A 12,134-nucleotide genomic window follows, 5' to 3' on the forward strand; every position below is an offset into this window, starting at 1 on the left:
TGCGTATCAGGTGATTAACATCACGTTTAGATAGAGCAAAAATCGGTTTCCAATTATCGGCCGCAGTGTAACGGACCTTTAACCCCTTTAAAGCCCAAGACGTATTATTATGCGTCTGCGCCCTGGGCTTTAAGAGCCTGACCCGTATTAATACGTCTTTGTAATCGCGCGCACACAGGCTGTGCGGGAGAGATCGCCGCCGGGTGTCAGCTGATTGTCACAGCTGACACCCGGTGCTATGTACAGGGAATGGTCCCGGCACATTAAACCCCGCAATGCTGCGATTAAAGTCGATTGCAGCATTGCGGTGGTAAGGGAGGTGATCGTGATACTCACCTCCTCTTTCGGCCTCCAGCGCTGTCTGCCGCGGCTTCCCGGATGTTGCCATGACGACCCGATGTCGTCATGACAACCTGATGTCGTCATAACAACATCCGGGTCACCAGACAGCAGAAAGATGTTTTGGTTAAGCGCAGTGCATGACCAAAATATCTTCTCCCTGTGCAGGGCTGACAGCCTGTATAGCACAGGAATGGTGCGGCATTCCTGTGCTATACAGGCGATCAGAATAAAAAAAAGTGAAAGTCCCATAGTGGGACAAAGTATAAAAATAAAAAAAGTGTCAGAAAGTGAAAAAAAAAAATTGTACAAATATAAAAAAAAAAAAATAAAAATAATAATAATGTACCACCCATCAATAAATATTTTTCTGAAAAAAATTAAAAAATAAAAGTACACATATTTGGTATCACCACGTCCGGAACGACCTGACCTATAAAACTGTCCCACTAGTTAACCCCTTTAGTGAACACGGTAAAAAAAAAAATAAAAAACGAAGCAAAAAACAATGTTTTATCATCATACCGCCAAACAAAAAATGGAATAACACGCGATCAAAAAGACAAATATAAATAAAAATGGTACCGCTGAAAACGTCATCTTGTCCCGCAAAAAACAAGCTGCCATACAGCTCCATCAGCCAAAATATAAAAATGTTATAGCTCTCAGAATAAAGCGATACAAAAAATAATTTTTTCAATAAAATAGCTTTTATTGTGTAAAAGAGCCAAAACATAAAAAACTATATAAATGTTTTACCACTGTAAACGTACTGACCCAAAGAATAAAGCTACCTTATCAATTTTACCACATGCGGAAGAGCATAAAAAAACTTTAAAAAAAAACAATTCCTGAATTGTTGGTGTTTGCTTATTCTGACTCCCAAAAATCGGAATAGAAAGCGATCAAAAAATGTCACGTGCCTGAAAATGGCACCAATGAAAATGTCAACTCATCCCGCAAAAAACAAGCCATCACATGACTCTGTCGGCCAAAATATGGGAAAATTATAGCTCTCAAAATATGGCGATGCAAAAACTAGATTTTACAAAAAATGCGTCTTTTAGTGTGTGACAGCTGTCAATCATAAAAATCCAATATGAATCTGGTATCGCTGTAATCGCACCGACCCGAAGAATGAAGTCATCTAATCACTTATACCGCATGAGGAACGGTGTAAAAGATAAATTCTCAGGTTAGGTTTAAGGTTGTGCGAGGGTTAGGGTTGGGCTAGTGTTAGGGTTGGGGTTGGGTTAGGGTTAGAGTTAGGGTTGGGCTAGGGTTAGGGTTGGACTAGGGTTAGGGTTGGGCTAGGGTTAGGGTTGGGTTAGGGTTGGGGTTGGGCTAGGGTTAGGGTTGGGGTTAGGCTAGGGTTAGGGTTGGGGTTAGGCTAGGGTTAGGGTTGGGGTTAGGGTTGGGCTAGGGTTAGGGTTGGGGTTAGGGTTAGGCTAGGGTTGGGGTTAAGGTTGGGGTCAAGCAAATTTTACATTCAAAAAGTCAAATGGTGCTCCTTCCCTTCCGAGCCCTGCCGTGCACCCAAACAGTGTTTTTTCCCCACATATGGGGTATCTGTGTGCTCAGAGGAAATTGCACAATTTTTGTGGTCCATTTTTTCCTGTTACCCCTGCGAAAATAAAAAAATTGGGTCTAAAGTAACATTTTTGTGAAAAAAGTTAAATGTTAATTTTTTTCTTCCACATTCCAAAATTTCCTGTGAAGCACCTGAAGGGTTAATAAAGTTCATGAATGTGGTTTTGAGCACCTTGAGGGGTGCAGTTTTTAGAATGGGGTCACTTTTGGGTATTTTCTGTCATAAAGACCCCTCAAAGTGACTTCAAATGTGATGTGGTCCCTAAAAAATGGTTTTGTAAATTTTGTTGGAAAAATGAGAAATTGCTGGTCAACTTTTAACCCTTATAGCTCCATAATAAAAAAAAATTTGGTTCCAAAATTGTGCTGATGTAAAGTAGACATCTGGGAAATGTTATTTATTAACTATTTTGTGTGACATATCTCTCTGATTTAAGGGCATAAAATTTCAAATTTTCAAAATTTTTCGCCAAATTTCATTTTTTTTCACAAATAAACGCAAGTGATATTGAAGAAATTTTACCACAATCATGAAGTACAATATGTCATGAAAAACTAATCTCAAAATCAGTGGGATCCGTTGAAGCGTTCCAGAGTAATTACCTCATAAAGTGACAGTGGTCAGAATTGTAAAAATTGGCCTGGTCATTAACATGCCAACCACCTTGGGTTCTAAAGGGATTAAGGTGTTGTCTCAAGTTTCAATATTATACACTATTCCCAGAACAGATGATAACTTTCTGATCACTGTGGGTTCAAACACCCTGGCCCCTGCCGATCCCGAGAACCAAAGCAGAGGTTGATCATCTGCACTACCGCTCCATTCATTCTTAATGAGAGCACTGGAGATTGCTGAGCTCAGTGTTCAGCTGATCATTGGCGCTCCCAATAGAATCCTAAGCCATCTGCATGGGCATGTAGGTCATAGGAAGCTGAATAAAATGATACATTGATATCTGTGATCCGATGTCTTATTTCAGAGAAATCCATGTTTTTCTTATATGTAAATTAGCTTTTCCAGATTATGGCCTGACACTGATCAACATGAGACTCTGCCTCCAGAGATTATTTTAAATAAAAGGGGGCTTTACCAGTGTGATATATAAAGGCCATTCTCTGCTCTCCTGATCTCACTGCAGAGCTGTGTGTGATTATACCTGACACATCTGCAGGTTCCTCTCAACTTCATCTACCATTTCAAAGGCAGACAGGGCTGTAAAATTGTTGCAATACAGCAGAGCTGTGAGAGCTACAGAAAATGTGTTTGTAAGGAGACAAAGTTCAGTTCTGCTGTTTTGTGTTAGTTACATGTCTCACACTGGTAACTCCCCTGTTTAATAAAAATATGCTCTGTAGACAGATTCTCATGCAGATCAGTGTCCGGCCCATAGTACTAAACAGCTCATTTACATATATGAAAAATGTGGATATCTCTTCAATTAGATATTGGATCACAGGTATCAAGGTATCATTTTATTCAGCTTCGTATGACCTTTATGCCCATAGAAATAGTTTAGGAGAGTGGATCCTACTGACAGATTTCTTTTAACAAAACAAAAATAATCATATATTTTTGGGAAATTGCTGCTAAAAGTGGTCTGGGTGGTAGACTGGGCCGCTTTCCAAGTTGTGCAATGGGGCTCCATGGTTACATAGTTACTTGTTACACTTCTGCTCATAAAATAAGCATCAAAAATCCTTTGCCATTTATGTATACATAAACGGAAAATAAGACATAATTGTGGATGCAGATTATAAAAAAGAGTGAAAACAATATCTTTAACATATATCTATGTTAAGATTTCTGAAAGTGTTCCAACTGTAGAGAGTTTTTTATTGCCGTCCAGTTCGCAACCCTATCAAGTAATCTTAAAATCTTAATTTCTCTCGAATTTACTTTGCATGCAGTGCCCCTTTAAATAAAAATGTATAACATCTGTGCCAATAGATTTACAAGGATGGCTGCAGTGAACTGATAGCATATATGCCCTAAGAGACACGGCCTGCAAATCCTACCACATTACAGGCTTGGTGGGAATTAAAGTGAGTGTTTTCTGGGTCAGGTCAGTAAAGGGTTACATATTTATTTATAGATAATGTGAAAGATTAATGAGAGTACAATTCTGACCTATAAATCTACTGCTGTCAAGTCATTTGGCAAGAAAAGTTACCATATTTAAAAAAATATATTGATTTGGATTTAGTATAGATATTTGCTCCATGTCATACCACATAAATTAATTAAATTCATGCACATATGTATATAAATCAATACAGTTCTTGGACTCATTAATAGTTCTGTCCTATAGATGTGAGTAGAGATGATTGAATTAATTCAATGCAAATCTAATTCAAATCAAATTTTATGTAATTCGCAGGTCCCGGTGGATTTGAACAATTTATGACTCGATTCATGTGAATCGGCAAAAAAATGCTCGCCACCATTTTTCACATTGCTGAAGACTGCGTCAGCTACAGAGAGCTCACATAACTTCAGGCGCCAACAAGCGTACTTTGCCATGATGCATTGTACAGTGCATCTGAGCACACAAATCTCCAAGGGTGTCCAAACTTTTGCATCGGCCCATTTTCCTTTTTGTAATTTTTAAAATGTAAAAAATGAAAATATATATTTTTTTTGCCTAAAATTCAAAGCAAATATGTCATCTTTAACTTTAGGCCTTTTAGAGATAATTTTATCTTCAACTTGCTTAACTGCTCACAATAACAGTAATTCTGACCAAGAGTGCCCAAAATTTTACGTGCCACTATAGCCATCACATCACATGGTATAGCGCATGCAATCAAGAGTCAGAGTGTTATACACGTTGAAGTTTTGCAGTATTGTGATTTCTGCCAAATCGATTAACTGTGAATCAAAATGTTGGTAAAAATTTATCAACCCTGGTGAATTCAAATTTCAAATTATTTGATTATCTCTAGATGATCTTAATTACTTACTAACATTTTGATTTCTTACCTTACACAAGTTGAGAATTACAATGCCAGAGTTTTTGTAGTTTTTCTTTTTCATTTTGTACTTTGGATTTATGCATTCCCACTGTACCTATAGGAAAGACAAAAAAGTCCTTAGTACAAAAGCGTCAAAGTGCCGCGTAACCACTGTGGGTATAGTCTTGGTATGACAGTATAGTAGCTGTGTAAACTTTGGAGACAGGTCTTATCGATGTAGATTATTCTTCATTCAAAGACCCTATTTTTACACACTATGTCTACACATAGTGTGTAAAAATAGGGCCTTTGAATGAGGAATAATCCAAATAATAATCAAAAAATGGATATGAATTATTATCCAGATTGGTTGTCTTCGACACTCGACAAAGAAGAACAAACAAATTAATTTTGGAACAAATCAAGTCAGACATGTCTCTTGAAGCAAGGATCATCAAGCTATGGCTTGCCTAATTTGGACACATCATACAAAGAGAGGAATCACTGGAAAAGGATATCATAGTTGGAAGAATAGAAGGAACAATCCGAAGAGGAAAACAAGCAACCAGATCGCTTGATACTATCAAGATAATGGCGGAGAAGACCCTAGTGGATCTATCTAGACTTGTATAAGATCGATCTTCCTAGAGTTCGTTCATCCATCAAGTCGCCATGGTTCAAGATTGAGCCGAACGCCCTTAAAAAAGAAATAAATAAAGAGTGGTCTCTAAGATAAGCACTTGGGAACTCAAAGTGGTATTACCATCATAAAATAGTATGGCATATTGCTAGAATATGTCATAATATTACCATAGGTTGAGAACTGACCTCAGGAATACCACATCTCCAAAATGCGTGGTTCCTTTGGTCCAGTGTGCAGGGAACAGCAGTACATCTCTATTTAATGGAATGGAGTTCTATGCATAGGTGGTTATGGGGAATTACACAACTCGCAGAGGAATCCTTCATTCCGAGGGTCAGTAAGGGTTCCTGTAGTTGGATTCCCACCATTCAGCAAGTAAAGGCATATCTTAGCAAAATCCAATCCCTTTATATAGCGGGAAAGCCCTTTAATTATACAAAAATCTATAATGGAAATGTAGAGCATTGCACACTGATAGTTTCAAAGTTTTAGGAAAATCATTGACTGTACCCTACTGTTTTGTATTAAAAAATACTGTTGCTGTAGTAACTGTATAGTCAAACAGCTTGGAAACAGCAGGCAGTGGGGCATTGAGGTATAAAATCAGCATTCTGAGAATGGGTCAATAAACACATCAGATAACAGATCTGGTGGCATTCAGTAGAGTCAAGCCCAGCGGAGTCTGACACTATACAGATTCCGAACAGTAATAGGACTGGAAGCAATGAATATACAGCAACACATTGTACAATCATAGTACAGGGGCAATGTCACGGAAATAAAAAAAAGATCTGTAAACTGTTTTGCGGACCTAAAGAATAAAGAAAGATCATGAGCGTACCCAAAGACACTAGACACTGGTGTGCAACATAAAATGCAGCTCACAACCAATATGCATATAATGTAGTTTAAAAAATGAATTAAAAGGTTTGTGTATTAGTTAAAGACTGTCACTTGAAAGGGATTCAGCTGCAATACCACACACAGCCCTCTGATAAGTGTGGCAGAATTTTTGGGAAAAGCTGACTCTTTTCTCTACAGTTGCACAACCAATGTAAATAAGAACTTAAAGCTCTACAAACTTTGCACAAGCCAAAAGTACAAGCAAATAAATTTTAACAGGCAAATACATATTGGAGAATTCTCCTTTCTTTCTCCACTTATGAGCCACTTTTCCTTAAGAATATTTTACCTCACTCCACAACTGGATTAAAATCTACTGCTCTATAATTTCCTCCATACTGCTCCTGCTCGTGTCTCTGTGCTAACGAAGAAATAAAGAGCAGAAATCCCTCTCCGTGTGCTGTGCTGTGTATGGGAAAAACCATAGCAGCTAGTCTTCTCCCAGCAGCTCAGAGTCAATTGCAAATTTAGAGATAGAGTGTACAGAGAGAAAAACTGATGATAATGCAGAATAAAAGACATATAATGGAAAAAGACAGTGTTATCCCTCATGTGTCCACACAAGAAAACTAATTCTGAAAAGTTACATGAAAATATGGTTACCCTTTAACTTTAATGAAGCACTCCTCCCTTCAAAGTTTTTATCCTCTTAATATATTGCAATCATCATATTATACAGCACTGTGGACTTACAATTGCTCATTTTGTCTTTCTACCCAAATAATTCTTCTCTTTTCCATTAGGTCTATGATATCACGTGATTAAAAACTGACTAGCTGAATCCTTCTAAGCTCTATGTAGAAACAGGAGGTCAATTTTTCCTGTATGACTCATAGGTCATTGCAAAAGTCTCTGGCCATCTGGAGGAGAGAGAAGCTGGGTCAGGCGATGAATTGGGGAATGATAAATGCAGGGAAAATAGACTTCTGTGTTTCTACAGAGAGCAGAGAAAAAAGAAGAATTAGCTGGGTTTTCTGCTGACGTCTACAATATAGTTAAGGCTTTTAGGTTTGACTGTCTATGATTTATAATAGAGATCTGATATGTGCTACACTCCGGGATTCCCTTGCAACACCTGGCATCTCAAAGTCAATTAGTTTTGAAAAAGGACATTTTGTCCTACATTACTTCCTCCCAAACCACAGCTGCTGATTTCCCCTTTTGCCCCAAAGCTCAATTATCGGTCTTGTGTAATGGATTTTTCTAAGTGAGGTAGCAGACAGACATGACAAACATGTATCTGGGAAATTCTCTAGCAGCTGTTGCTCTTGCCTCCAGAGAGTATCCCAGTACCTTCAGAAAGCCATGTGAATATTGAGATGGAATTGGCACACATTACGGCACTATTTTGTTTATATTAGTTTCTATAAATGAATGCATGGTTACAATGTATCATTTATGCCTTGTAGTTTTGGCTTTTGTGAATTATTTGCATTTTCAGTTAAGAAGAATTAAAGTTATTAAAACAATGCTTTACCCATAGAGGTTGTTAAAACACAGACCCTTGTCACATGGAACTGTTGAAAAACGATATACAGTGGGTACGGAAAGTATTCCGACCTCTTTAAATTTTTCACTCTTTGTTTCATTGCAGCCATTTGGTAAATTCAAAAAAGTTCATTTTTTTTCTCATTAAAGTACACTCTGCTCCCCATCTTGACTGAAAAAAAACAGAAATGTAGAAATTTTTGCAAATTTATTAAAAAAGAAAAACTGAAGTATCACATGGTCACAAGTATTCAGACCCTCTGCTCAGGCACTCATATTTAAGTCACATGCTGACCATTTCCTTGTGATCCTCCTTGAGATGGTTCTATTCCTTCATTGGAGTCCAGCTGTGTTCAATTAAACTGATCGGACTTGATTTGCAAAGGCACACACCGGTCTATATAAGACCTCACAGCTCACAGTGCATGTCAGACCAAATGAGAATCATGAGCTCAAAGGAACTGCCCAAAGAGCTCAGAGACAGAATTGTGGCAAGGCACAGATCTGGCCAAGGTTACAAAAGAATTTCTGCATTACTCAAGGTTCTTAAGAGCACAGTGGCCTCCATAATCTTTAAATGGAAGAAGTTTGGGACCACCAGAAGTCTTCCTAGACCTGGCCGTCCAGCCAAACTATGCAATCGTGGAAGAAGAGCCTTGGTGAGAGAGGTAAAGAAGAACCCCAAGATCACTGTGGCTGAGCTCCAGAGATGCAGTAGGGAGATGGGATAAAGTTTCACAAAGTCAACTATCACTGCAGCCCTCCACCTGTCGGGCCTTTATGGCAGAGTGGCCCGACGGAAGCCTCTCCTCAGTGCAAGACATATGAAAGCCCGCATAGAGTTTGCTCAAAAACACATGAAGGACTCCCAGACTATGAGAAATAAGATTCTCTGGTCTGATGAGACAAAGATAGAACTTTTTGGTGATAATTCTAAGTGGTATGTGTGGAGAAAACCACGCACTGCTCATTACCTGCCCAATACAATCCCAACAGTGAAACATGGTGGTGGCAGCATCATGCTATTGGGGTGTTTTTCAGCTGCAGGGACAGGACGACTGGTTGCAATTGAAGGAAACATGAATGCGGCCAAGTACAGAGATATCCTGGATGAAAGCCTCTTCCAGAGTGCTCTGGACCTCAGACTTGGCGAAGGTTCACCTTCCAACAAGACAATGAAACTAATCACACAGCTAAAATAACAAAGGAGTGGCTTCAGAACAACTCTGTGACCATTCTTGACTGGCCCAGCCAGAGCACAGACCTAAACCCAATTAGGCATCTCTGGAGAGACCTGAAAATGGCTGTCCACCAACGTTCACCATCCAACCTGACGGAACTGGAGAGGATCTGCAAGAAAGAATGGCAGAGGATCCCCAAATCCAGGTGTGAAAAACTTGTTGCATCATTCCCAAGAAGACTCATGGCTGTACTAGCTCAAAAGGGTGCTTCTACTCAATACTGAGCAAAGGGTCTGAATACTTATGACCATGTGATATTTCAGTTTTTCTTTTTTAATAAATTTGCAAAAATTTCTACATTTTTGTTTTTTTTTAGTCAAGATGGGGTGCAGAGTGTACTTTAATGAGAAAAAACTGAACTTTTTAGAATTTACCAAATGGCTGCAATGAAACAAAGAGTGAAACATTTAAAGGGGTCTGAATACTTTCCGTACCCACTGTAAGTGAAGCAAGGAAAGGGAAAGACCTTGGATGAACAAAAGGAAAAAATAGTTTTCCTCTATTTTCACAAATGTACGCAAGAAACTACCATACCGTGCTTACTCATCCCACATGATGGACTGACAAATGTGTTGTCCACTGTTATTTATATAATTCTACTGTACTTGCTATGACAGCCTTACCTGCAGATTGCACAGCTCTTTGTTCTCACAATGGCTGTTGATGGAGGATCATATGAGCAGACCTGTCCATCAGTTTCCTCCATTTGAGAAATATATTTCCCATGTGAGGTGCTTTTCTATCAGAGGAGGCTGATGGAATGATCTGGTCAGATGATCCTCCATCAGCAGTCATTTTATGGAGCGGATCGCTGTGCCATTTGTGAGGAAGTCTCTACTAACAAGTGCAGGAGGAGAAAATGTAATACTTATATATTAGTAAAATAGGAACTGTCAGCAAGGTATTCAACCCTTAACTAAATCTATGAGTGTAAAGCCTCTGCTATCTAGAAGAATTTTGTTGAGGCATTAGTGAGAAATCTATTTTTGAAGTTTTATTCTCAAGTGCATCGGGGCGGGCACTTCTTCACTAGCTGTTCCCTACTTTGTCACCCACCACTGGCATCCAGTCATTATTTATCAGGTCACTCTTCTCTCAGTGACTTGTCTCCCTTGTCTTCTCTGATCAGGCACCATCATTGACCAAGTTCATTCCATCAGAAGGGGTGGTGCCTGGTCAGTGAGCTCCTGATGATGGCGCTGCAAGATCAATGTACCGACTTCCGTTACATTATTAGTCACCTGCGCAGGGGAAACTAGTCATTAGAGGAAGACTGACCCGTCACTTACCGAGCAGAGGCTTGCAGTGTTCGGCAACTGCAATATTAGTAAAAAAAGGTCTGATCAGGGCGCAAAAAATAAGTATTTGGTATTTTTTCTCGCTTTCCTGTGCATCATATGTTAAAATGAAAGGCGTTATTCAAAAGTAAAACTCGCCCTGCAAAAAACAAGCCTCATATGGCTCTATTGACGGAAAAATAAAAAAAGTTATGGTTCTTAGAAGGAAAACGGGAGGGAAAAACAAAATGAAAAAATGGAAAATGGTCATGTGTGTAGAGGTTAATGGATTCCATGAGTTTACATATGGGCTCATGTAATCCATTCTTACAAGTCCAAATGGATAATTTCCTGAGTTTACCTTTTCTATATCCAATTACTTACTAAACATTTAATTAAAGCAAGCCACTTGTATGCATGATATATTTCTACTACCTGTCTTCCTTCCATCGCTCCTCTCATTTCTTTGAATGTTGAGCTGAACTCTCCAATGAAGTCATGTTTTCCATTAGAGTCCCAGTCCCAGACTATACACTGAAAAACAAACATTGAATATTTCATTTAATAATGACAATAAAAGAAACATTTTACTTCACAAAAATCATCAATAGAAAACACATATTACCAGTACACAGAAATCATACCCTTGAAATGGAAGTGTACTTTCAACAAACTTTGCATCAATGAAATGTAAATGTGACTATAAGAAATGTTGTAATGTTGTATCTCATCAGAGAAATCTGCTCTCTTCCCACTTATCAGACACCACTTAATCTCCCCCTGCTTCCTGAACTTGTCATAAACTCACTGGAAAAAAACAGCTCCAATCTGCCTTGCTCAAAAACGACAGCCTGTCTGCTCACTGTGGTGTCATGCGACTCAGCCCATTATACTCTATGGAAAGGGAAGAGAGGAGCAGTGTGGAGTACGGAGAGGAAACAGGCAGAGGGAAACACAGAAAGATTGTGGTGAACTCTCTAATAGAGATGAGCGTTGTTCTACTCGAACTGTTCGCCAATCTCAAATTCGAGCTGTTTTGGGCGGTGTTCGAGCCGGTCGGCGAACACGAACAATTTGAGAAAAATTCGGCTGTTCGAGGTTATGTTCGATAACTGTTCGTGCACCAAAATCATAACTGGATTTTTTCTCAGTAATGATGAAAATTAATGTTAATACGCAGTTTGAGTGTACAGCGGGGCGGGGGGAGGGGCAGGGGATGGATCTCTGCAGGAACAATGAAGATCTCCATTTTTTTTTCTCTTTCCCGCATTTGCAGTGGGGAGGTGCAATCTGTCAGCCTATCAGCAGCGCACACACGGAGCGAAGTGCTTTTTTTCACACAAGCAAGGGCATGTGTGATTGGCAGTGTATGTCACATGTCCTTGCCCTATAAGACCAAGCCATTTTCCCCGTCACCACCATTTTCTCACTGCTGCAGCTGCGTGTTAGACGGCACCGCTGTTGCTGTGTGCGCTATACCTTGTTAATTTCAAGCCAATTTTCGCACAAATATACAGATAGCTTGGGAGTAGGGAATAGTTGTGATTGCAGTCCTTTTAAGGACTAGGTTACAGCATTTCCTACGACTTTTATCAGGCAGGTCTGTGCTCTTAAATAGATAGATTGTGGGAGTAAAGACTAATTGTAATTGGAGTCCTTTTCAGGACTAGGTTACATGAGTTCCTATCAGTTTTTGCCAGG

General features: G+C 39.2%; 1 protein-coding gene across 2 annotated transcripts in view; it reads right to left on the bottom strand.

Annotated features, from left to right (window-relative positions):
- Positions 1–12,134, bottom strand: part of CPNE4 (copine 4) — a 915,330-nt gene that overhangs the window by 174,200 nt on the left and 728,996 nt on the right. For both annotated transcript variants that reach the window (XM_073678089.1, XM_073678088.1), the window contains 2 exons: positions 10,869–10,967; positions 4,910–4,996 (listed from right to left, as the gene is read on the bottom strand). In XM_073678089.1, the coding sequence (XP_073534190.1) occupies positions 4,910–4,996; positions 10,869–10,967 (186 nt within the window). The remainder of the gene's footprint in view (positions 1–4,909; positions 4,997–10,868; positions 10,968–12,134) is intronic.

This window comes from Phyllobates terribilis, unplaced genomic scaffold (assembly GCF_046119375.1).
Source record: "Phyllobates terribilis strain yellow unplaced genomic scaffold, ASM4611937v1 Scaffold_4__5_contigs__length_816908805, whole genome shotgun sequence".
Lineage (NCBI taxonomy): Eukaryota > Metazoa > Chordata > Amphibia > Anura > Dendrobatidae > Phyllobates > Phyllobates terribilis.